The sequence below is a fragment of the Festucalex cinctus genome, chromosome 20 (assembly GCF_051991245.1).
Source record: "Festucalex cinctus isolate MCC-2025b chromosome 20, RoL_Fcin_1.0, whole genome shotgun sequence".
Classification (NCBI taxonomy): Eukaryota; Metazoa; Chordata; class Actinopteri; order Syngnathiformes; family Syngnathidae; genus Festucalex; species Festucalex cinctus.
This window is the reverse complement of record NC_135430.1, coordinates 15,594,702-15,619,292: the sequence shown is the minus strand read 5'-3', so window position 1 is coordinate 15,619,292 and position 24,591 is coordinate 15,594,702. Positions and strand designations below refer to the sequence as shown.

The following is a 24,591-nucleotide window of genomic DNA, read 5'->3' as shown; positions in this document are numbered from 1 at the left end:
CAGTCTATTGCCTTTAATTTGTCAAATTCACTCAGAGTATGTTTACATATATTTCTACGCACAATTTCAAGTGTTCCAACTACACTGATTTCTCAATTTTTCCCCAATTTATTACTGTGTTACATTTTATGGAAGGAAGTCTGATTAAATATATTACTTCCTAAAATAAATGTTTCCACTTAAAATCAGATTTGAATGTACTGCTGGCTTTAAAAAGTAACTAAGTTAGATTACAAATTACTTTAATAGTTACATTAAGCACATATCAACAACGGTGCTTAGCATAAAAATAACCCCGGTTTTGCCACTTACTGTAATTGTGGGAATGCTGAAACATTCCCACATGTTATTGTGATTTTTATTCGCCACACTTTTTTGCCACATAATACTTCCAATTTACATTGTTCAAATTTCAACTAGCTTAAAAAATTCACTCCTCCAGGGGTATATATTGTCTGATTCCACATTGCTTACAGTATTTGCACAATTTAACATTTAATATCAACTTCTTCCCATTCATTTTCAATGGAACAGTCATTGAACTTTTTCTAGGCAAGGCAAGGCAAGTTTATTTGTATAGCACATTTCATACACAAGGCAACTCAATGTGCTTTACACAAAAAAAAAAGACAACACATAAGTATCACTTTTCCATGCGCACTTCCATACATTGAACTTATCATCATTACCAGGTGTCTGATACTGCTCGGTGGCACATTTGATAAAGCTAATTGTCCAGTAACCAGGAGGGTAGAATTTAATAATTTATCTCAATTTACTTCATAAGCATTCCGCATGCATTCAAATCTTGGCATTCAGCTATTGGTGTTCAGCTTTCAGCATTCCCTTGCAATTTCTCCAGAAATTGCACTTAGTCTAGTTGTGGGAATTCTGAAAGCAACTCTTTAGACTAATATCAACAAATAATTGGTTGGTCAAGTTTAGAGATTTACAGAAAAAGCAATTTTACAGAAATTCCCCCTAAAAATCTTAACGAGTGAAGATGCAGTAACAAGCCGGCGTTTTTAAGAATTCTGCTGTAAATGTTTCTCATTACAACGTAGAGAGAAAAACATTGACTAAAGCTCTCAGGAGTTTATTAACAGTCCATATCAGCATCACAAAACAAAAACAAGCAATCATGGATACGGTTTGGCTGCATTCAATAGGAAATGAGCCAAGAATTGAAGTCTCCTAACTTTCTTTGCGATGTAGAAAAGAGCAGCTAAACGTCAAAACCTTCTGGGCACACCTACTGTAAGACTGCCATCAAGCAGAAATATGTATGATAACTATGCACTGACTTGTCATTAAGCCAAAGCCTCAGGACCAACCCTTTTTCCTACCAACTCCACATTCATGAAGTATTTGCTACTCAATTATCAGATTTAATGTAAATCTATCTAGCAGTAAGAATGTTACCTGGAAAAACTCGTCATCAAGGTTCCTGGTGCCAAAGACAGTCATGCCATTAGTGCTGATGGAGGTGTGGTCACTTCTGAGGAGAGGCTCGGTGATCTTCTTCTTACAGTCCACAATGATGGTGACTGTCTTTTGCTCCACACTGATAGCAACACGATGCCACCTGTTCAAAAGCAAAACAACAACAAAGAATTATGAAATGACCTCAGACGCTCTCATTCAATCGTTTTGTTTTGCTACGGAACATCTCGAGATGCAACGGGCCAACTGGGGTCACACGTGAGCGTGACGCCTCCTTCCACTTTGGACCGTTTACCACTGCGCATAAGAGCTATTGCATACCAGGCAGCGGTGGACCACATTCTTGCCCCCACACTTTGGCCCTGTTTAACACAGGATTACACTCATTAAACTCCAAACTTAATCCTCCTTCTGGGTTACTCGGCATGACAGACACGGTGAACATTGTGGAAAGTGTGTGTCGGAATCCAGGAAGACCGGCCTCGCCTGAGCAGGAGGCATACAGTCAAAACATTGTTCTCGGGTGGAAGATGAGACTTGGCACCGATGAAAGCTCCAAGATGGAGTCTACAAGGCATTAATCACAGATACAGATCTGATCGTGTATGAATTAATTTCCTCTCGTAAATCGTGTAGGTGCAATGTTTATTTCTTTTGAACAAGACTCGTACAGACATTCCAGCAACACAGCTTAGAGGAAAATAAACGCGTTGCACTGCACTCGCTCGGCTTAGCTGTGCAGCCGGATGGATTACCTGTCACATTATATGGGAGGAAAGTAAGGGCTAATTTCAATGGGTTTGATTTAGCTGAAGAAAATGTTGCATTAAACATTTCTTGACAATAAGTGTCCTCACTAGTCTAAACATGACATTCTGATTAACTCATTTGCTCCCAAAAACGTATAAATACATTTTATTTTTGATATTACCATGGTCCCAAAGACGTATTTATACGTTTGTTTGTTTTTTTTGTTTGTTCTTTAAATGCTAAAGCATACAGAATGCTTTGATGCAGCCTCTGAACTGAAGCGAACGCTTGACGCAATGGTGGTTATGACAGTAGGTGGCAGCAGAGTATAAGAGATCAAGCAGGGCCATGTTGCAACATGCTGTTTTCCCCAGATTTGTGAATAATGATGAAACTTAACCGTATTCTAATGTTAATTGCTGCAAAACTCAAACAGATAGAAACATGTATTTTTTTTTTTTTCCTGATGAAAATATAGACTAATCTTTATTTTGGTGGGTTCAATGTTTTTATATAAATATAAATCCCGTAAAACAGCCGGGGGCGAAGGGGGTTGCTTCAGTGAAAATTGGTTGGGAGTGAATGAGTTAATATTACATTTGTGGAATATGAGTTATGTAGCAAAATCCAGTCATTATCCATCTCATGGGGCGGCCATTTTGTCACTTGCTGTCAACAGACAATGACATCACACTTGCTCAAGTCTCAGGCAATGACCAATCACAGCTCGCCTGTTTATGAAGCAGAGCTGTGATTGGTTGTTACTCGCAACTGTGATGTCATTTTCAGTCCACAGCAAGTGGCAAAATGCCGCCTTCTGATATTGATAAAAACTGCTGGATTTTGCTGCTTAATACATATTACTAGTGTTGTTCCGATACCGTTTTTTGGCCCCCCGATACCGATACCCAGCTTTTCAGTATCGGCCGATACTTACGTTTTTTTTTTTCTTCAACAGGAAAAATCTGTCCTGCTATTGGTTCAGAGCATTCAAGGGCCAATAGGATATCTTATCGGCATGCAGTGAACATGTCACATACCTGTAAATGTCGTGCACGAGCAAGACACAAGATGCTGCATCCAAAATCCTATATTAGCATTGGGATTAATGGTATCGGCATGTTACCGTATTTAGACTAGCAGGGCTGCATAGAACATATTATTGTCAAGATTTTTTTTTTTTTTTTTTTTTTTTAGTGGCTTAAATTAAAATGTAGTTCGCTTATTGTGTGTAAAAAAAAATTGCATATTTGCTATACAGCAAAAAAATAAAATAACACAAAAAAATCACAACTATTATTGATAAAATGAGTGAAAAATGCCATACGTGTTTCTCAAAATGGAAGATGTTTACACTTTACTAGCATTAACTGGCTTAGGGTGTTTCAGGTCACGAGTTGGGGGCTGCTGTCCCAAATGGGGATCGTTTTGGATGATAATACCTAATTAGGAAATGGGCAAGAGTGTCTGTGTCACTGTTTCCAAAAGTCTGACTTTCCATGCCATTTGAACTCAAATGTCATTTTCAAACTAAAACAAGTCACGGAGACTTTCGGCGGTTCTGTTGAGCAGTTCTTGAATGAAATAGTGGAGTAATATGGACAAAAACGAACTTTCATACAAACACCATATTAATTTCTCACCGGCCTTTTTTGTTTATTTATTCCCCCTTATCCCTGCACAAGGGTTCATGTCAGCTAAGGCAAAGCTCTTTTGTGAGAACTCGAGGATTTCTGAGCATATAATCAGTTTTATGCTAAAAGGTTATAAGCATTGTTCCTGGTCGGGTGAGGTAATCCAAGAGGTAAAAGGAGGGGAGAAAAGTTGAGCGCTCGCTCTAAAATAACAGAGGCAGTGAGTTCATGGATGAGGTCAGGTTGCCCACTGCAGTGCCTGCTGTGCCACTGTAATCCACAGTCCCTCGCCTGTCTCTGTGCCCAAAGACCCCCCGATGGGATGGATAATCCTGTGATGGGCACCTATGGTGCATCAATGGGAGGACCTACATTGGTTTCTTGCTTTTATCCAAAAGAGCAAAGCACTGGGGATCAGAAAGTGTCTGAGAATGTTTGGTTGCTGCTGGATTTCACTTTGATGGACTGGATGTACTGGTTTCTGTGGATCTCACTCTGCCTCCTTCCTCTCTTTAGTTTTTCCTCTGGTCTCTTGAGATCTCTTTAATTTGTTGGAATTTAGAGGCTTCTGGGGTTTGCGTAAGACTGATTTTGTAACCATGGGGAAGGCAGTGAGTGTTTGGTCGGTGCTGGATTTCACTTTGATTTATCTTTCTTTTCTTTTTATCTTTTCTGACCTTTTCTCTGGTCTCCTGGCCGTTTGAACCTCACGACTCTGGCGAGACTCTGAAGTATCTGGTTAAGGTGAAGGGTAAAAAAAAAAAGTGTCTGAGACACTTGGGAATGTTTTTTTTCTTTGGTGTCATTATATTCAGATAAAAGTCTTGAACATACATCGATTTTTTTAAAACTGATTCCTTTTGAATGAGGATCGACTCGCAGGCTATCGCTACGTGTTTTGTGTACGATTTACGGAAATGTTCAGATGTGACGTACTTTCCGTCCGCAAGGTTCAGTGTATGGAACACGGGGTAGCCCTCCGGGGCTGGCTTGCCGTTCTGATCCTCATACAGGAAGACAGGTGAGCGTCCCACTTCAATCCCCAGCTGCTGGACCCCCTGCTCGTTGTAAATAGACAGCAGGAAGGACTGGAGGCCAGACTTGGGGCGCACCGTAGTCAGGATGGAGAAGTCCTCGGGGAAAGCACCTTCTGTCAAAGGGAGACAAGTTGTTTGGGGATTGTTTTTCATATCAGTTGGATAGTTGCTACGTACTTGCGCATGAGCAATGAGAATGAATTCAATTCAGATTCTGATACACTTGACTTTTCTTTTGATAAGACTGAGATTGTTTTATGATTTCCCGTATCTTTTTTCATCATTTTTTTCTTGCTCATTAGGTTTTTGTTTCGAGCTGTTCTCATCAGCATGGCCACTTGTGTCAACAAAGCCGCTCTCCCTAGTCCGAACTACGGCCCGGGGGCCATTTGCGGCCCGCCGTCCCCTTTTCAGTGGCCATATGCTAAAAATGGCATTTGACTAAGTTAAAATATTTATAATACATTTAATTTTAATACAAGTGCTATTAAAGGTTATTTTAATTAACAAAATCTAACGAATAACTAAAATTGAAAACACAATTTCCTTAAGGAAATAAAATAAAAACAAAAATGCTTTTTAAAAAACGAAAACTAACGGAAATTACATTTTATTTTTACAAAACTAAATCTATATTTGCAGCAAAAATTTCCTTCGTTTTAATCTTTGGTAATTAATTTAATGCATGAGATTTTGCGGATGACTTTAAATGTAATTTTTTGTCGATTTTATTTTGATCTAAACCAGAATAATGACATTTGAAAGTATGTCGCATAGAAGTGACATCATCTAGCAGCAACCAAATAGAAAAGCACCTTCAGATGACGTCGCTCCCATTTTGTTTTTAAAATATTGCGCACAAGTAATACACTCAATGAAGAGGAAATGAATTGTCGTGAAAGGAGGCGTGTACAGGGAAAAACTCGAGGTTCATTGTGAAAAACCTGGATTCATGGACCATGTTACTACGGTAACTGACCGAGAGCTTAAATGACCTCTTTTTATGAAACAGGCTAGAGTTGCCTCTTATCCTCTGCTTTCAGTTACCTCCCTTTCTGAAACGGAAAATTTCCCACTTTTCAGGGTTTCTTTACCCAGATATCTCACTTAAACCTGCTTTGTGAAATACACCCCTGAACTGCTTTGTGAAATAGACCCCAGGGGTGCCTCGTTATCTTGTCAGTTTGCTGAATTTTATTCCCATGTCAGTTTGATGTTGATTTAGTCATCAGTCACGTCTTGTTTCCTATTGTGGTAGGTTTATTCCCAGTTTTGGTTTGTTTGTTTGTTTATTTATAAATTATTATTTCCAAGTTCTTTGGTTGACTTTTTACATTTTTTTTTAATTAAATAATTTTCGATATTCCTGCACTCCTTGCCTTGCCATTTAGTTTTTCCAACACCTTGAAAGAGTTATTGATAGAGCTTGATAGTGATAGTGTCAGTCTTTCACTCAGGTAATTTGACATTCATATGAATAGAAGAAGAGTTAGCCGAAAGAAGTTAAAGAATTAATAGTGTATCTTACCAGGGAATAGCTGCGTGGTGGGGGCACGGATCTGGACCTGCTTGCCAACTCTGAATGCAGCGTCCGGCTTTGATGATCTTCGGTTTGTGCAAAATCCTGATGTTTTTGTTACTCCTTCTGGGTAATTTTGAAATTGTAATACTTTTAGCACATCCACTTGCTGTGCTGTTAAAAGACACAATTGAAACATCAGTTAGGGTCCTATAACTGCTTTTGTGTTGATTATCACCACTAAGTGAGTCCTTAACTCATTTGCTCCCAATAACGTGTAAATACGTTTTTTTTTTAATATAAGTGTCCCAAAGACGTATTTATACGTTTGTTTGTTTTTGTTTTTTTTCTTCTGCTAGAGCATACAGAAGGCTTTGATGCAGCCTCTCAGCTGCAAAGAACGGTTGCAGAAATGGTAGTTATTACACAAACGGCCAGCAGGTGGCAGCAGAACGAAGGAGATCAACCAGGGTCATCGAGAAAAAAATTACTCACAATTTTAAATAGATTTGTGAAAACTGATGAAACTTAGCTCTCTTCTAATGCTAATTGCTGCAAAACGGAAACAGATAGAAACATAATTTCTTTCCTGATGAAAGAAGAGACTTTAATCTTTCTTTTCATAGGTTCCATGCTTTTATAGCCATAAAACACAATATTCTGTGGGCCTTGCAAAATCAGTCAAAATCCAGTAAAACAGCCGGGAGCGAACGGGATTGCTTCTGTGAAAATGGCTGGGAGTGAATGAGTTAATAGACAGAAATTTGATTCATATTGAAGAGGTACTGGGAGTAATGAGAAGGTAGTGAGATGGAAACTCTTTATAACTCTTCATCTCATCGTATTAAGACATTTCTCAGGGGGCAAAAACACCCTGAAACGTCTCGCTCCCATTTTCCTGCAAAGGGCAAAATAAACAATGTGCCAACTGAGCTCCATTCTTGCACCAGTTTAGGTTTACCTGGATAAGAGTCTCCTAGAGTTTTCCATTCTCTTCCACCTTCACATAAAGGAGCCTGTGTGGCACAGCTATACCCACTGAGACTCGTGTGAAAACACTATGACCCTGCTTCTTCTTCAAAACAACCTCTTTGTATACATAAAGTTGGTAGACCAACCTGTAAAAACCACTCTTCTCTGAGTGAGGTTTTCTATCTGCAGTGCAGAGTCTGCACATTGTCAATTTAAATGAATCACAAAGGATAACGCTATAAATATTTAAATGGAGGCCAATGCAGACAAACCATCCTACTACTGGGAGAAAAAAACCCAAGGCCCCCTTTTTTGGTTGGCATGTGCATGTTTAATCCCTCTAAAGATCTCTTTAACTGCTGAATACAAGGGGATCAGTGCTATTCTCTTCAGACAAAAAGCATGTGGTTTCTGTTTCAACATGAATCTAATCCCAGTGTATATGACGGGTGCCACAAGTACTTCTCAAAGAGAAGCATGCTATCACGTGGTCAATGAATGCACATTCTCCTGATTTGATATTTTGTAGATGTGAGCACATGACTGAAACACCTCCAAAAGGTTCCTTACTATACCTAGAACAGGGGTCAGCAAATTTTACAGTCAAAAGAGCCCATTTTAGGCCAAATAAATAACCAAAAATCTGTCTGGAGCTGCAAAGCATTCGAACCTTGTGATGAACGAAACAGTGCGTTGGTGTTAGTCTAATGCACTGAGGACCTATAAGCTAATTAAAGCTGCACCATTGAGACTAATTTTCTTCTACCTTTTTTCTTATGTTTTTGGATTATTATTATTATTAATTTTTTTTTTTTTTTTTTTTAGATTTTTCTCTTTCTGTCAATTTACTGTCATTTTTTGATAATATTATGTATGGTAATTTTATTATTTCTAATAACTGGCTATTTTATTTTTTTATTTTTTATTTTTTTTACTTTTTTGGCCTTTTTTGCTATAATTTTCTGACATTTTTGGCACTTTTGTGGACACTTTATAGATATTTTCAGGGTTTCTTCTTTTGTTTTGGGCCGTATTTCTTTCTTTCCTGTTTTTTTTTTTTTTTTAATTAGTTGTCTGACTTTTTTGGAAATTCTAAAGATATTTTATAGTAATTTTCTGCGGATTGTTTTGGACATTTTATGGTCACTTTTTGGACATTTTTAGGTCATTTTGGAAACTTTTTTTTTTTCATTTACCTTTCATCTCTTTTTCTGACAATTAAATATTTGGACTCTTGACATTTTTTTAATTTAATTGTTCATTTAATATAATATTTTATTTTAAACAAAAAAGTAAAAATATGTAAAAAAAAAAAAAAAAAATCTTTTTTTTTTTTTATTTATTTTTTATTTATTTTTTTATTTTTTTTTGATAGTGCTCCACAGGGAGCCACAGAAGAGGGACTAAAGAGCCACAAGTTGCAGACCCCTGACCTCCAAGCTAGCCAGAAAGAATTGTCAGAGATCGAGCCTGTCCTAATGTAAACAAATATAAACATTTCAAATGAAAATAGGTTCCAACCACATTCAAGCTAACAACGTAGCTCACTATCGAGAACAAATAGAAGAACACCAGCTCAAGGCAAAAGGAAGGATCTCATCACTGAAGACTGTAGCTGAGGACGGACTATTTGCTTACTTTGGAGAGTGAACTGAGGAAGTTATTGTGAGCTCCTGCAGAGTTTCTCTCCGTTCAAACTCCACTGCTCGCTCGTTCCAGATGTGACAATTTGGCAGGGCTCACTCACACTTTGGTGCTGAGAAAATGTCAACGATGGCTATCTACAGTATTAAGTTGGCATAATGAGTGTGCTGTAATTTTAAGGGGGAGTTGGGTGCAAAGTAAACAGGGCCACATAGCGACCACCTTAAGACTGAACAGGCTGAAGAAGAGAAACCAATGGCAAGATTTCCTCTATTAGTCAGACATCCTTATGCAAATTTTTGACACATTGCGAATGGGAGGGCTGATATGACGCATCACAAATTTGATATCGTGCCCGTTACAGCTGTAATCGCTGCTATCAACATTCTTATCAGACTTAAACATGCATCGCTGTCAATTCCAACCTGTAGCATACATCTTGACAGAAATTGGACCTTTTCACCTGCAGATCCCTGAGACTCTAATATCTTCTGCAAGAATGTGTATACCCCCTTTCTCCTCACCCACTCTACCCCTCACCTTCCGTCAACTTCCAAACCACCAGGAAAAAATTATTCTTTACGTTTTGCTTCGTTAAACCACGATAGCAGATAAACACATTAGCATATTTAAATACAAATATAATCTGAAAATTCCAATTCCGAATCTTCCTGACTGTTGGAGGTAGCACCTCCAGGAAAAGGTAAAACAAGAAGCTGATTAGCTGCTGTTTCCCGCTTCAGCACATTATGCGCAGGGAACTCTGAAAAATGCTAGCTTTGTCTTGTGGAATGCACATCTGAACCTGCGCCCCGGGGGCTGAGAAAACGTGTCAGTACACTGCTAGATGGAGAAGGCACCCTGCAGAAACAGCTTCTGTCATGTTAGAGAGCCATGACCATACTTTGATTTAAAAAAAAAAAAAAAAAAATGCGTTTGAAAGGAGGCAATTCAAGCATTCAAATTTAAATTCTGTTCTTTTCACACGATGGAGTCAATATGAAATCTAAGCGCGACATTAAAGTGTCAGAATTGATAACTCATCCATAAACGTGTATGTAGCGAGCCAATGTCCTGTGACTTGTGGCCTTTACGGCTGTCACCTCAGTCTGTATACGTCCCTGCTGCCCTTTGAAGGCTTTAAAGTGCAACAAGAACCATCATCAATTAACTAACTGCTCACTACTTAGAGGGGAAGCATTCCCACACAAGACACACACATTGTCCTGTAGGCCGAGCGCCAAAAAATAAATAAATAAAAAATATTGAGAGGAAGAAGAGCTGGGCACCAAAGGTGGGGGTAGCTGGTTTGGGTGGGGTGAACCAGCTCTTGGCCTTCAGTGTGGACCAGGCCAGTGTGGTGATAGGGTGAACCTGCCTGGGGCCAATAAGCCCCCTTCATACAACAGCTGGCTCTAATCCTCGAAGCATCATTTCCTGTATATTACTCGGGATGCAACGATAAGCGCAATATCTATATATAAAAACTGCCACAATATCGTGGTTTCCATGTGTGCAGTTCTAGCTCCCTCTGGTGGCTAGTTTTTTTTAGTGTAATGTCATTTTTATTAGGGATGTTTTGGCCCTCCTATGTTTAAAATGTACACTACCGGTAATTGTCGGACGAAGGGGAACATAATATGCCTGTGAAGCAAGTCAATATGTGGAGGAACTCAATGTGTGTGTGCATTAACAACATAACATAATAATATTAAAATAATAATAATAATAATAATAATAATCCCCCACAATATTATCGTATCGTTAGTTTCATATCGTGATAATATCGTGACATTTGGATATCGTTACATCCCTATAATATTACACCTTATTACACCTATCACACCTGCAGATTGACAGCTATGATGATTAATAAACCGCAGAAACTATTAAATTAGCAACATGGTGCGCTTCACCAATCAAGCATGAGAAATACTCACAAAACCTAGATCAGTAACTGAGTCTAAAGTGTAACGTGGGTGTTAAAACAGCTGGACACTCTTCAACATTGTACATCCAAGTGCTTGAGGATGACTTTTTTTTTTTTTTTTTTTTTTTTTTTTGTTCCAGCGTTGGGCGATCGCGTTTACATCCATGCGTAGTGGCCCTCGATAAATCCCAACAAACGACATGCGCACAATTCAGCGTTACGCACCAAAAGTTGGCTTTGACTCGTCCAAAATGCGCATAAATCTGAATCAGCCCCAATCTCCATCATCATAGCAGGCTGCATGTGTTTACTTTTTTTTTTTTTTTTTTTTTCTTTGAAAGGAGCCAGTATTCTTACCTGTTGAGACACCGGTCGTCTGTAGAACCAGGGTTAACGTAACAAATGCGGTTACAGAAGAATCCATAAGCCACCTTTTCGTTTTCCACCTTGTGGACCACCTCTGCATCTCCATAGTCGTCAATTCAACTTTGGGCCGACTTCAAGGTGATTTCTAAGCGACAATCCCAAGTGATGATGGAAAGTGTGCTACAAAGAAGCCATATGTGATGAGTTCTATGCCTCTTCTTTCAGCCACCGCGAGGCCCCCGCGATCCTCCTTGCCAGTGTCCAGCTTCCCAATGAGGGTCGTCGGGCTCTAACCGAAGCGCACCGAGTGCAGTCGCAACACTTGGTGAGTACACGGGGCAGGAGGGCTGGGCAAAATCCACAAACCAGCGCTACGTTTGCAGAGGTGGGGGGGGGTGTTGGGGGGGATGACAAGGGAGCTAGCCCCCGATTAGCAAATCACGGGGCTGGAAATTCTCCTGTGGGTCCCACCCATCAGCCGCACAACGCGCCTCGGGTCTCTCGGGACATGCAGTGCGCGTCTGAGGGAAGAGGAAAGACAAACATGGACAAAAGTTGTCAAGGAGCTGAAAAGAAGAGCATCGAATTCGTTTCTGAAATATTTATAGGCACAACACTTGAGCTGGGCACTCATTTTGAGGAAGAAAAAAAAAAAGCGTGAAACATAAATTTCCAGTCACGAGTCAAAAAGTCTGCTAAAGTAAACTTTGTGTTAAATGAATAGCTAAGTCAGTGTCATATTTAAAAGTTATCATTGTAATTTTTCTATAAGCAGAATACTGTATGCCAGTGGTGTCCAAACTACGGCCCATGGGCCATTTACGGCCCGCCATCCATTTATTAGTGGCCCGCGACATTTGACATTGACATTTGACTCAGTTCAATCCAGCCATCCATTTTCTTGACCGCTTATTCCTCACAAGAGTCACGGGGGCTGCTGGCGCCTATCTCAGCTGGCTCTGGGCAGTAGGCAGGGGACACCCTGGACTGGTTGCCAGCCAATCGCAGGGCACACAGAGACGAACAAGCATCCACACTCACAAGCACACCTAGGGACAATTCGGAGTGCCCAATTAACCTGCCATGCACGTCTTTGGAATGTGGAAGGAGACCGGAGTACCCAGAGAAGACCCATGCGGGCACGGGGAGAACATGCAAACTCCATCCAGGACCGGAGTCCTCAGAAGTGGGAGGCGACGTGCTAACCAGTCAGCCACCGTGCCGCCTGACTCAGTTCAAATAAAATAAAAACAAAATTGTTTGGAGAGGGTCAAAGTAAGAAGGGAAGGTGTCGAAAAACACAGGCGCTATCAAAGGTTATTTTAGTTAACTAAAACTAACGGAAAAAAAACATAAATTCCAAAAACAATTTCGTTAACAAAATAAAATAAAAACGAAGATGCTTTTTTAAAAAAAGAAAACTAACTGAAACTACATTTTATGTTTACAAAACTAACTAAAATAAAACTAACACTATAATTATTGCAAAAATGTCCTTCGTTTTAGTCTTTGGTAATTAATTTAATGCATGAGCCTTTGGGGAGGATTTTAAATGTGATTTTTAGTAGATTTATTTTTATATAAACTGGAATAATGATGTCACGCCCATGGTGTTTTTTAAATATTAAAATTGTAAGTAATTGAGCTTTTTTTCAAGATGGCCCTGGTTGATCTCCTTTGCTCTGCTGCCACCTGCTGGCCATTTGTGTAATTACCATTTCTGCAACCGTTCTTTGCAGCTGAGAGGCTGCATCAAAGCTTTCTGTATTCTCTAGCATAAAAAAAAAATAAAAAAAATAAAAAAAAAACGTATAAATACGTCTTTGGGACGCTTAAAACATTTAAAAAAAACATTTACACGTTATTGGGAGTAAATGAGTTAAAAGTGTGGAGGGGAAAAAAGTGAGCACCCAAAAAGACAATAAAAGCATTTTCATGTGTGTCATCAGTAGTACCGTTTACCGAGCTATAATTAGTATGCGGATCTGTGCCAAACACAAATAGCCCCCCCACCACCACTTCACAGTGCAATCAAGTGTCAGAAGCTGCGTTATCAGTTAGCCAAAGCTAATCTGTGCATCCAACGGAACTCAGCCCAAGGTCGTCTTACCTTTTGGCTTTGACGTCGTGTTTCAGACATACGGTTGTAGTCCGGCAGCCGGACTTGGTCCATTGCTTGAAAATGGCTCTGTATATTCACACAGCCAAGTCATGTGTGGAGAAACTAGTTGTGGGGTTTATTGCGTAAATTATCAATTTAAAAAAATAACCGTCTTGCAGTCACACTGTCAGATATGAATAGGTTACACAAAATTTGGACATTCTAAAGAAACCCTACTGTTTGTATATTGTATAAACAAAAATAGTGATTTTTCCATATGTCCCTTTTATTGTCGCCATTCAGTTTTTCAGTTTTTTTGTTTTGTCCCCACCATGTCACTATTTTATAAATAACCATACATTTAGAGTGTGGGCATCCAAGCACAAGAACTTTTCACAGGCATGCTCAAGCTAGTCACCGGTCACTGTCTGCCACTGTTTACACACTTGCCCACGGGAGAGTATAAAGAGCTCTTTCTCTGCTCTCACTTCAGTCCTCTCCTAGTAGCAGCAAGGGAAGGTTTGCTCATATTATTTTTGGGCATGTATATATTTTATAACGATATAGTCTATTAATGCGTACTATCTTCCATCAATCAGCAGGTAATAGAACTGAAAGTCTTTTATTGGTTGCTAAACCCTATTTTTGTGCAATTAATGGTATGATGTGGAAAAACCTGGCCACGAAGGGGGCATTTCATGCAGCTCATTCAATGTTAAATCCGAAAGAAATACCAAATATTAAAAAATATTAAAATAAAAAAATAAATAAATAAAAATATTAAAAAAAAAAAAAAAAAAGAAATACCAAATATTCATAGAATTGTTGAGTGCTGTTAGGATTGGTTATTGACTGAGTTTTACACATACACAAACATACATAAATATATATGTACGTACATATTGTACATACAACGTAACACTAAATTTTAGAGTATTTATTTTACATCATTATTATGTAGTAGTTCATTATCACTGTTACTTTTATCTATCTATCTATCTGTCTGTCTGTCTGTCTTTGATGAAGAATACATCTGTAAACTAAGAAAATGGAGGGGGGGGGGGGCTGATTTAACACATTCATTGCCAGACAGCAAAAAATGCATCATTTGACGTCTTTTTACGTCAATGGCAGTGAATGAGTTAATAAGTCTTGCAACTTCTTCCCACTCTCTTTTGAACATGAAAAATCGATGTTAGGTGCGCTTTGTTGAATTTTTCTTGTGTTTTTTTTTAAGTTATTTTTTTATTTTAATTTTGTTGTTGGCCGACAGAACGTTCTGTGTTCGCCTTGGGTGCTCCGAGTCCCGCACTGCCCCACTGTCATATGGTGTTCCGCAAGGATCTGTATTCGGGCCCATTCTGTTCTCATTATATCTACTGCCCTTGGGCTCCATTCATTACTTCTTATTTATTTACTGATGTAAAATACAGGGTTTTTTTTTGTGTTTTTTTGTTTTGTTTTTTTACAAGTAATACTTTTAAGTATGCTTTCAATGGTAACACAAACTCAAACCAGCCTTCAGTATCTTTGTCACATACGGCACATAATTTTTAAGGTGAGGTCTGACATGTCTGGAGCACAGCTTTTTGTAATAGGAAGTAGCCAAATTTTGAAGACATGAGAGGAAAAGGCAGTCTCGCAACCAGACATGCAGCAAGCTGTTTATTTGTCTCCAAAAACTCGGGAATGTCCTACTGTGTGAGAACGCTGCTGCTGGAACTCATTTTAATGGCGTCCTTTCGCTAGCAACCACTGCATAATGTTTAGTTATTGTGTCCTCATCTTGGTTGTTTTGATGCCTATATCGACTCCCGTCATCCACAGAAGACTTCTTACATGTACATCAAATATGTCAAGTTGATGGGAAGTTCACAGCAGTGCTTGGAGGCATGAGGTGATTTGTGGGATCAGTGATGGAAAGTTTCATTGCTACACTTTTTTTTTTTTCTTTATGTAATGCGGTAGTTGTTCATCTACTGTTCTTCTTTTTGCTTTGGGCCACTTAAAAATAGACGAATTTAAAATTGTAAGTTGACACCTGGTATGAAAGGATCTCTCAGAATGAAAACACAAGAAGTCAGTAGGTGCAGTTGCAACTCAGAGAAGATGCTGGTCATATTGTGCAGCAAATACATTTTCAGGTGGTAAAGAAAAATGCAACATGTTCAAAATTGACATGGAGGATTTTATTGTGTAAAAAAAAAAAAAGAAAAAAAAAAAGTGCGCTCATTTGGCCAGGTGATTGATTGCGAGCTTTAGCGGTGGTGACGAAAGCAGGCTGAACGTGGACTGAAGTGTTACTGTGACATAATGGTGGGTGGTCTTAGTGTGTGCGCTGGTGGTCTTCAGACCTTCATAAATCAACAGATATGTTGATACTGTAGCCCGTCCGAGAAGTTCTCAATCATAACTCCTTTGAAGGTGGCGTTATGATTCAACATGAAGCCTGATTGTATGTTTTACACCAGCAGTACAAAGTAGCTGTGAAACTAATACAGACCGGCAATGACACATCGCAAAAATATTAATATGAACTGGCCTTATGTCCACATTTGCGTTGCTCATTTTAGCATATGGTAAAATTGCACATGCACAACAAACCCTGATCAATAACATTAGCACCATTGCTAATGTTTATACAACATAAGATGCAATGTGATGCCACTGAAATCCCAAATACAGCTTAGAATTATGTCTCAGTGTGACAGAATTCATCAAACAAATGATTTAGGTGCCACTAACAGAAAATAAATATTTTCACAGTTTTAAATACAATGTTAATTCACATTTTGTTATTGACACCATGATTTTAAGCTGTTAAAAGTGTAACATGAGAGGAAAAAATAAACATAAATAAATACTAAACAAACAAACAAACAAACAAGAATAAGATAAGAATCTGATTTTATAGCCAAGGCACTACAGATAAAAATGCTCCAATAGTTATAATCTGTCATAAATGTCCATTATTATGCACTATCCCCTAAAAATAAAGTTCTATTCTTCACCCTCTGTCTTTTATGTTTCTTCAAATGTTGTGTTATTGGGAACATACAGATGTTAGTTCTTTTTACCCTGCGGTAGCTTACAGGTGTACACGAGTAAGTTATGATTTAATGCAAGTTAACAGCCTAATTGAGGCGAATACCCTGAGGCTGAGCTAATTTTAAATAGCTTAGCTTCAGCTAATATAGTATGCAGAGTGCTGAGGACCGTTATATGATTTGGACCTGAGAACATGTCAACCCAATAAAGAATAATGATCTTTTAACCAGATCAGTTTGAGAAGAACGCAATCTAGGTTAATTAAATGTCGTTGTTCAGTTTTGTTTAAGTTGGGTTTTGTTTTATTTTGGTGAAAGTGTTGGTTGTCTGGTGTTCTTGTGTGTTTCCCCTGTCTCGTTATGTCTGCGTAGGTCCACCTGTGTGTCATTCCCCTTCCCCGATGTGTGTTGCTAATTGGTACCCTCTGCCTGTTGTGTTTCCCAGCTGTATGTTGTTAGTGGTTCATTAGTGTTTGTATTTAGGGAGTGGTGTTTGTCTCACACGTCGTGGGAGCATTACCTTACCTTTTCTTGTCTTGGCCAGTTAAGGGTGTTAAGCTGAGTTGTAGTTTCTCTACGTCTGGTCAAGTTTTTCTATGTTTGGTCAAAGTTGTTAGATCTGGTCAAGATTTGTTGCGTCTAGTCAAGTTTATCTACGTCTGGTCAAGTTTCCTCACGTCTGGTCTAGTTTCTCCTCAAGTCTCCACGTCTCCTCAAGTCTCCACGTCTCCTCAAGTCTCCACATCTCCTCAAGTCTCCACATCTCCTCAAGTCTCCACGTCTCCTCAAGTCTCCACATCTCCTTAAGTCTCCACATCTCCTCAAGTCTCTACGTCTCCTCAAGTCTCTATGTCTCCTCAAGTCTCTATGTCTCCTCAAGTCTCCATGTCTCCAAGTCTCTACGTCTCCTCAAGTCTCCACGTCTCCTCAAGTCTCCACATCTCCTCAAGTCTCTATGTCTCCTCAAGTCTCTATGTCTCCTCAAGTCTCCATGTCTCCAAGTCTCTACGTCTCCTCAAGTCTCTATGTCTCCTCAAGTCTCTATGTCTCCTCAAGTCTCCATGTCTCCTCAAGTCTCCATGTCTCCTCAAGTCTCCATGTCTCCTCAAGTCTCCACATCTCCTCAAGTCTCCACATCTCCTCAAGTCTCCACATCTCCTCAAGTCTCCACGTCTCCTCAAGTCTCCACGTCTCCTCAAGTCTCCATGTCTCCAAGTCTCTACGTCTCCTCAAGTCTCTATGTCTCCTCAAGTCTCTATGTCTCCTCAAGTCTCCATGTCTCCTCAAGTCTCCATGTCTCCTCAAGTCTCCATGTCTCCTCAAGTCTCCACATCTCCTCAAGTCTCCACATCTCCTCAAGTCTCCACATCTCCTCAAGTCTCCACATCTCCTCAAGTCTCCACGTCTCCTCAAGTCTCCACGTCTCCTCAAGTCTCCATGTCTCCAAGTCTCTACGTCTCCTCAAGTCTCTACGTCTCCTCAAGTCTCTACGTCTCCTCAGGTCTCTACGTCTCATCAGGTCTCTACGTCTCATCAGGTCTCTACGTCTCCTCAGGTCTCTACGTCTCCTCAGGTCTCCATGTCCCCTCTAGTCTTCACGTCTCCTCCAGTCTCACGTCTACTCAAGTCTCCACATCTCTATGTCTCCTCAAGTCTCCAGTCTCCTCGTCTACTCTAGTCTTCTCCATGTCAACCCTAGTCACGTCATGCCAAGTCATCTCCACGTCTGTCCACGCACTGCCGGGTCGGTCCCACCCAGTCTATCCCCTCTTGCCCAGTCAGTCCACATTCAGTCCGGTTATTCTCATGCCTGCCTTTATTCCTGCCTGGTTTCTCCGCCTTTGGATCTCATCTCAGCCACACCCTGACATTAAATTAATATAATTTCTCATAAATAATAGTTCACCTCAGTCTACGAAATTTGATCTTCGGCTTCCCTGCAGAATTGACCTACGAACCAGTATTGGCTTTTGGCTTTTATACTTTATACTTTTTTTTTCTTTTTTTTTCTTTTTTAAACCCAGTGTACTTCAGGTTTTTCACATATTTGGCCAGAAATAACAGGAAAAGTACATTTCAACTGGTTTAAACTTGTCCAATGAGAAAAGTATTTGCAATAGCTATGACCCCTCATTACCATTAATCATATAGAACAGCTCCAGGCGTGTTTTTGTGCACTGGACAAAAGTAAATGATCTCAACTGACATCTGTTTACATCCGTCCATTCATATTCTTTACTGCTTGTCTTCATTAGTGTCGTGTGTAACGTGAGCGTATCCCAGAAGTCTTCAGGTGAGAGGTGGAGGACATCCTGGACTGAGCTCTTGGAGACAAGCATTCACACCTGTGGAGACTGGAGAATTTAGAGTCGTACATATTTTGGGGGGTTAGGAGGGAAATCGGAGCACCTAGGGGGAAACCCAGCAAGTGTGGGAAAAACGCACACACGTGAATGATCCAACAGAGATTGGAATCCAGCTCTGCTCACTGTGAGTACATTATACAGTATGTGCTCATCACGCAATTCATAAAAGGCCGTGACAAGTAGCGTACTGTGACGTCAGATGGCGCAACCAATAGCAGAGCTAATGGCGGAGTGATTTCAGAGTGCCAAACAATCGGTGAATAGAGGTGAAAATATTGTTTTAAATATTCTGTATTAACTCTTTTACTACCACATGTTAGGAAAAACAAAGAAACAACCCCCACAGTGCCATTTCGCTGATTACGAGCATTCATCAGATTCTGTCACATTTCATTGTAATTCCATACACCAACAGCCCATTGAAACGAGACACAATGCTGCCATCTTCTGGCCATAGTTAGGTGGTGTTTTTGATTCCACAACCCATTGACCAGGCAGCGCTGCACTTAGACGTTGCTCCGTCCATTTAAGAAAAGAAAAAAAAAAAACGGAGATGACGTCATTTCACGTTTATGGCAGCATACATCGTGATTTTACTAATCGTTATTAAACGTTTTTGGCAGTCAAAGAGTTAATGGTAATTATTTCTTACGTCCACATTATTCTGTTTTAGCTTTGAATTCCTCCTTCCTCTTTTGTCGAACAAGACTGAGCTTTTATTCCCTCCAGTGTTTCTTAGTCATTCTGTCTGGCAAAGCTCACATGCACAAACTTGCATAAAGGGGATGTGAATGTGCAATGTGCAATAAACCTTTTAACTTGCTTAGAATTTGACAATAAATGTAATTATAATGAAATGATAATTGTCTATATGGAACATCTGCAAGCCAGATGAGGCTCAGATGCCCCCACATGTTTTTTCCGGTATAATAGCTTATTCGATCTTATGGCATGAATCAAGCTGGATTACATTCACACGAGCATGAAATACTGTAGTTCTGTTTTGACCGCATGTCATGCCTGAGAGTTCTGTACAGAACTTTTCTGGGGAGTGGTCTCACTCAACAAGGTCATCAAAAGAATACTTTCTTGATTTCAGAAGAAAGGCAACTTGTGTCTTTTTCATCACGTGCCTCCAAAAAAAAAAAAAAGACAATGTTATGTATGTTTGAATTATTTGGTGTACGTTTCAAAATAATATGATCACAAAAGAAATCCCTGTAGAATCATATACTTTATTTAAATTAAGTGAGAATGATAAGATTCACTATGAGCGGGTTTGGAAGGTCTTATCGAATACAGTACTCTCATATTGTAGTCCAGTCTTTGAGGTCGACGTGGCTTCTTTTATTTTGGAATAATTGTTTCACTCTTTTTTTTTTTTTTTTTTTCCAGAAACTTAACTTCCTGCCATTATCCCACCTAGTCATGGTGAGTGCCGCCACCTGTGTCCTATGCTAATTCTCGTCTGTGAATGGGCTGCATCTTCTCCTGTACTCTGATAGATCGTCTTGTTCTCTGTGATGTCTGCCATTGTGTGACTTTTTTTTTTCTCTTCCCATGTTGCCCAGATTCTCTGCTATTGTTTTCAGTGCTTCCCGAGTTAATACTATTTTTGCCTCCAGTTTTGCTGATAACTTTTGTTGGTAGTTTGAGTCTCTTCCAATTTGCTCCCAAAAACGTATAAATACGTTCTATTTTAAATATTATCATGCTCCCAAAGACGTATTTATCAATTTTTGTGTTTTGTTTTTTTTTACTCTAGAGCATAAAAAAGGCTTTGATGCAGCCTCTGAAAGCAATGGTAGTTATTACAAAGACGGCCAGTAGGTGGCAGCAGAGTATAAGAGATCAACCAGTCTCATGTTTCCCCCCCCCGGTGTTTTAAATAGATTTGTGAATAATGATGAAACCTAGCTATGTTCTAATGCTAATTGCTGCAAAACAGAAAGATACAAAGATACTTTTTTTTTTCCTGATGGAAGAATAGACTCTAATCTTTCTTTTTTAAGTTTCATATTTTTATAGCAATAGAACACAAGTCTGCAGTTTTTCATAAGAGTGGTTGACTTGGATTTGAAGTACCCGTTAAGAATGTTAAACACTGCCTGTACACAAGGGGTACCTTGAGGGTATAGACAGGTATGGAAATAAACTAATCTCGTTACTTGTCGGCATTTCCGCACTCAAAAGATTATTTGAATTAAATCAGGGTTATTATAGTTTTGGAATTTTCATTTTAGTTAGTTTTTATTTCGTTTTGAGTTTGGTTTTTTAAATTTACTTGGGTTTAATTAGTTTTCAGGGTGGTTCTGTTAGTTTTTATTAGTTTTGGTGCTTTTCTATTGGCTGCTACTAGATGAGAAATTTTTTGCTATAATTATAGTTAGTTTTAGTTTTGTAAACATAAAATGTAGTTTCAGTTAGTTTTTAAAAAGCATTTTCGTTTTTATTTTATTTTATTCACAATATTGTTTTTTACATGTTAGTTGTCATTTTTTGATAGTTTTCGTTAATTAGAATGACCTTTTTAATGTTTTGTTTTTGTGAATAAATCCTCTTTTTATCCCTATATCTTCCTACACTGCAGCAGATAGCTCACTTTGCTGTGACTGCTTTTTGTCAAATGGTAAAAAATGTATCACTTTTAGCGATTAAAGTTTAGAAACATATAGAATCTTCAAACAATTAGCGTGACTTGCACGCTTCCGCTTGTCAACCGCTAACGTTTGAGGGCCACAGCTGTTCACTTGAGCGAGGAAAAAGGAGACTTGGGACCCGGGTTAGTACTTATTGGCATTCCACACCAATCTGACACATCGACTTTGTCAAACACACACTCACATGCTCAGGGTCAAGAAGACAGGCGGGGAGATGATGGGATGTGGCTGCCTTTTTTAAAGAATAGCATTCACATGCTATTCTTCAGAAAGTGTTTGGCATGAGTTGCATTTTACTAACAGCATGCTGTAGATTCTGTTCATACGGCACAAACCTCATTGATAAAATATGGATGTCTTGAGCTGAATATGATAAAACGTAAAAATATATGGTCCACTCTGTCGTATATTTGCAGATGATATGATGCATTCAGGAACTGAGAGTTTCCATGAAGTTTGTTGAAAATACCAACACATTCATGGCTCCAAATGGTGAAAGAGTCCATTTAAAAGCTTGGAGGTTGGACACAAGTTGGGTTTGGGCCCTGTCAAAAGAGCAGCAGAAGAATTCTCCAAAACTATGAAAGACTACACATTTAGCTGTATAAACATCCAATATTTGTGTTTCCAAATCTAAAGTGTTATAGACCAGAATAAGTCCGTTGTTGTTGCCGTCCTTCAACGTCAGACACATACATTTGAAAATGAAGACCCCAAATCTCTCATACTGACTTCATGTAATCATGCAGTTGTCTTTATTGCTTTTTGGATTTAATTTTTTAATTCAGCGCGTGTAGGTGTGTGCATGTGTGAGGTAGAGAGAGGCAGCGTTTGCTTTTTCAACATTTGCCAATACAGAGCCTCACTTGTTACGTGAAAGTCCTCCAGTTGGCTCGCGTAAGACATCCACGTGTCACATGTAATAGTTATTTTGTAAAGGTTTGACTCATAAAGTAGAAGTGAAAAGGTTAAACAGAATTCAGTCAGATTTTAAAAGAAATTTTCTTCACAGTGATGTATGAAATGATCCAGTCATGCTCATATTGGAATACATTTTCCTTTCCCATTCCGTGATAGCATAGCAACACAAGTCCAACTTCCATTGAAATTGATTGTAGGGCCGCCATTTTTTGAGTGTTTTCATGTTAGTGGGAGGATAAAATACAGAACGTGGGTCTCTCTAATCTCTCAGGGGTCAAAAAGTGGGTGTTGGTCAATATAAGTGTGAGTTTTCTGTGAACCTCAACATAGAGGGCCATCTTGTCTCCAATGTGGACATCACAATCCAAAAAGGCAATTTATCCATCCATCCATCCATTTTCTTGACCGCTTATTCCTCACAATGGTCGCGGGGAAAAAGGCAATTTATTGTCTTTGTTAATCCGTTTGTGTGAACTGATGTTTTCATCCAATGAGTTAATGTGCTCAGGGAAGGCTTCCATATAGTTTCCTACTCCCTCGTCATCTTCAGTCGACAGCAAGTGGCAAAATGGCAGCTCCCTGAGATGCCTAAAAAAAAAAGTTGGATTTTGATGAATGTCGTGTTTAAACTAGTGGAGGTACGTAGAACTACCATATTTTAGGGTTCACTTCCTCTTAAAAAAAAAGCCAAAAAAACAGATGTCTTTTCCATCACAACATTTTGACTTTTCTGTTACTGGGATGTCCTCGCAGCCCCTGTCACATGCAAGCAAACATTTGTTAGGCTACAACTTGAAAATCATTGTGACACCTTTTTCATAATGCATGTGATTTTGTCACCATCTGGTCTGTCATTAAATACGCTCTAGTTTCTTCTCATTTTATGTTAGCTCAGCAGATTTATCCTCAATTTTTTTTTTTTTTTTAAATCTTGCCACTCCATCCATTGGACACATTTTCCACACTCTCTCTCTCTCTCCCAGACAGCCACTCCCCTTCAACATCTCTCCCGTTCCCTTCACTTCAATACTGTACGTTTGGGTAGGAGGATCAAGTGTCCACGGTCCCTCCCATCACCTGTGAAATTTCTGAGTCAGTTCACGGTGAAAGAGGGCATTGTGTCCCCCTGATGAGGAATGCCCTTGCGTCGCCCCGCAAAGAAAAGGCTTCATTTGGCCAGGAATTTGGAGGCATCTTGAGAAGTGTTACAGAGTTTTTCCTGTGGTCTGGTGATGGGAAACAGAAGACTTCAGGCTGTACAGATAATCTCAATAAGGGATACTTCTATATCAAATGTGCCCAAAAGATAACTGTAAGCTATTTACTCAGAATTAATAGTAATAATAAATCAAATTGGTGTAATAACACATTGTCAAAAATGTGGCTGCCATTGCGTGATTTTCCTTAAGTAGATGAATGAGATGTTCTGGTTGAGCTTATATTTTATTTTGCATGTATTAACTGTCTCACTGGAGCATTTCGTCTCCGTATTGCTGATATTCCATGTGCTGAGGTTGACACCTGGTGGTTGAAAACAACATTAAAGTGCATAAAGTGGCGGGTTCCAGCATAAAATAGAAAGGCAAGGAGCTGGTGGATTCAGTCATGACTATCTCCTCTATTCTTTCATTGTTTGCTCCATTTTATTTTTTTATTCTGCGATTGGCTGGCAACCAGTTCAGGGTGTACCCCACCTCCTGCCCAGAGCCAGATGAGATAGGCTCCAGCGCCACCCGCGACCCTTGTGAGGAATAAGCGGTCAAGAAAATGGATGGATGGATAGATGGATTATTATTATTATTATTTTTCTTCCTAATGGAGCAATATCATTTTTAAGTCAAGTCAAGTCAAATTCTCAATTTGTTTTGCACATAATATTGGCACTAAAACTGCTTTTGAAAAGTGAAGAAAATGGTTTTATGACAATTATTTTCTTGTTTTTACTGTACAACATGAATTTCAATTTTAGGCTGTTAGTGGAACAATTATACAGCATTCACACTTACTGAGACGCACCTCTATTTTTTAGGAATAATGTCACAGGGTTAGATTCAATATTAGTATGCATTATATTGTTATTTTGGCTTCAATTCAATGTACTTTTGAAATTTGTTGTATTTTTTTATTATTATTATTAGATTACACTAAATCTACTTACCTGTAACAATTTAACTCTAAAGCAAAATAGAGCGTTAGTGAGG

At 39.1% G+C, this 24,591-nt stretch overlaps 1 protein-coding gene across 3 annotated transcripts in view; it reads right to left on the bottom strand.

Annotated features, from left to right (window-relative positions):
* The window catches only part of col11a1a (collagen, type XI, alpha 1a), a 63,067-nt gene extending 51,425 nt beyond the window's left edge, over nt 1–11,642 (bottom strand). For 2 of the 3 annotated variants that reach the window (XM_077509123.1, XM_077509124.1), the window contains exons 1-4: nt 11,287–11,642; nt 6,393–6,557; nt 4,764–4,977; nt 1,423–1,585 (exon numbers count right to left, since the gene is read on the bottom strand). In XM_077509123.1, coding sequence (XP_077365249.1) covers nt 1,423–1,585; nt 4,764–4,977; nt 6,393–6,557; nt 11,287–11,401 — 657 coding nt within the window. In that variant the 5' untranslated portion in view covers nt 11,402–11,642. Of the gene's footprint in view, nt 1–1,422; nt 1,586–1,764; nt 1,798–4,763; nt 4,978–6,392; nt 6,558–11,286 lie in introns of those variants that run through there. The other variant, XM_077509125.1, reaches the window with a different exon arrangement.
* Nucleotides 11,643–24,591: the final 12,949 nt, after the last annotated feature.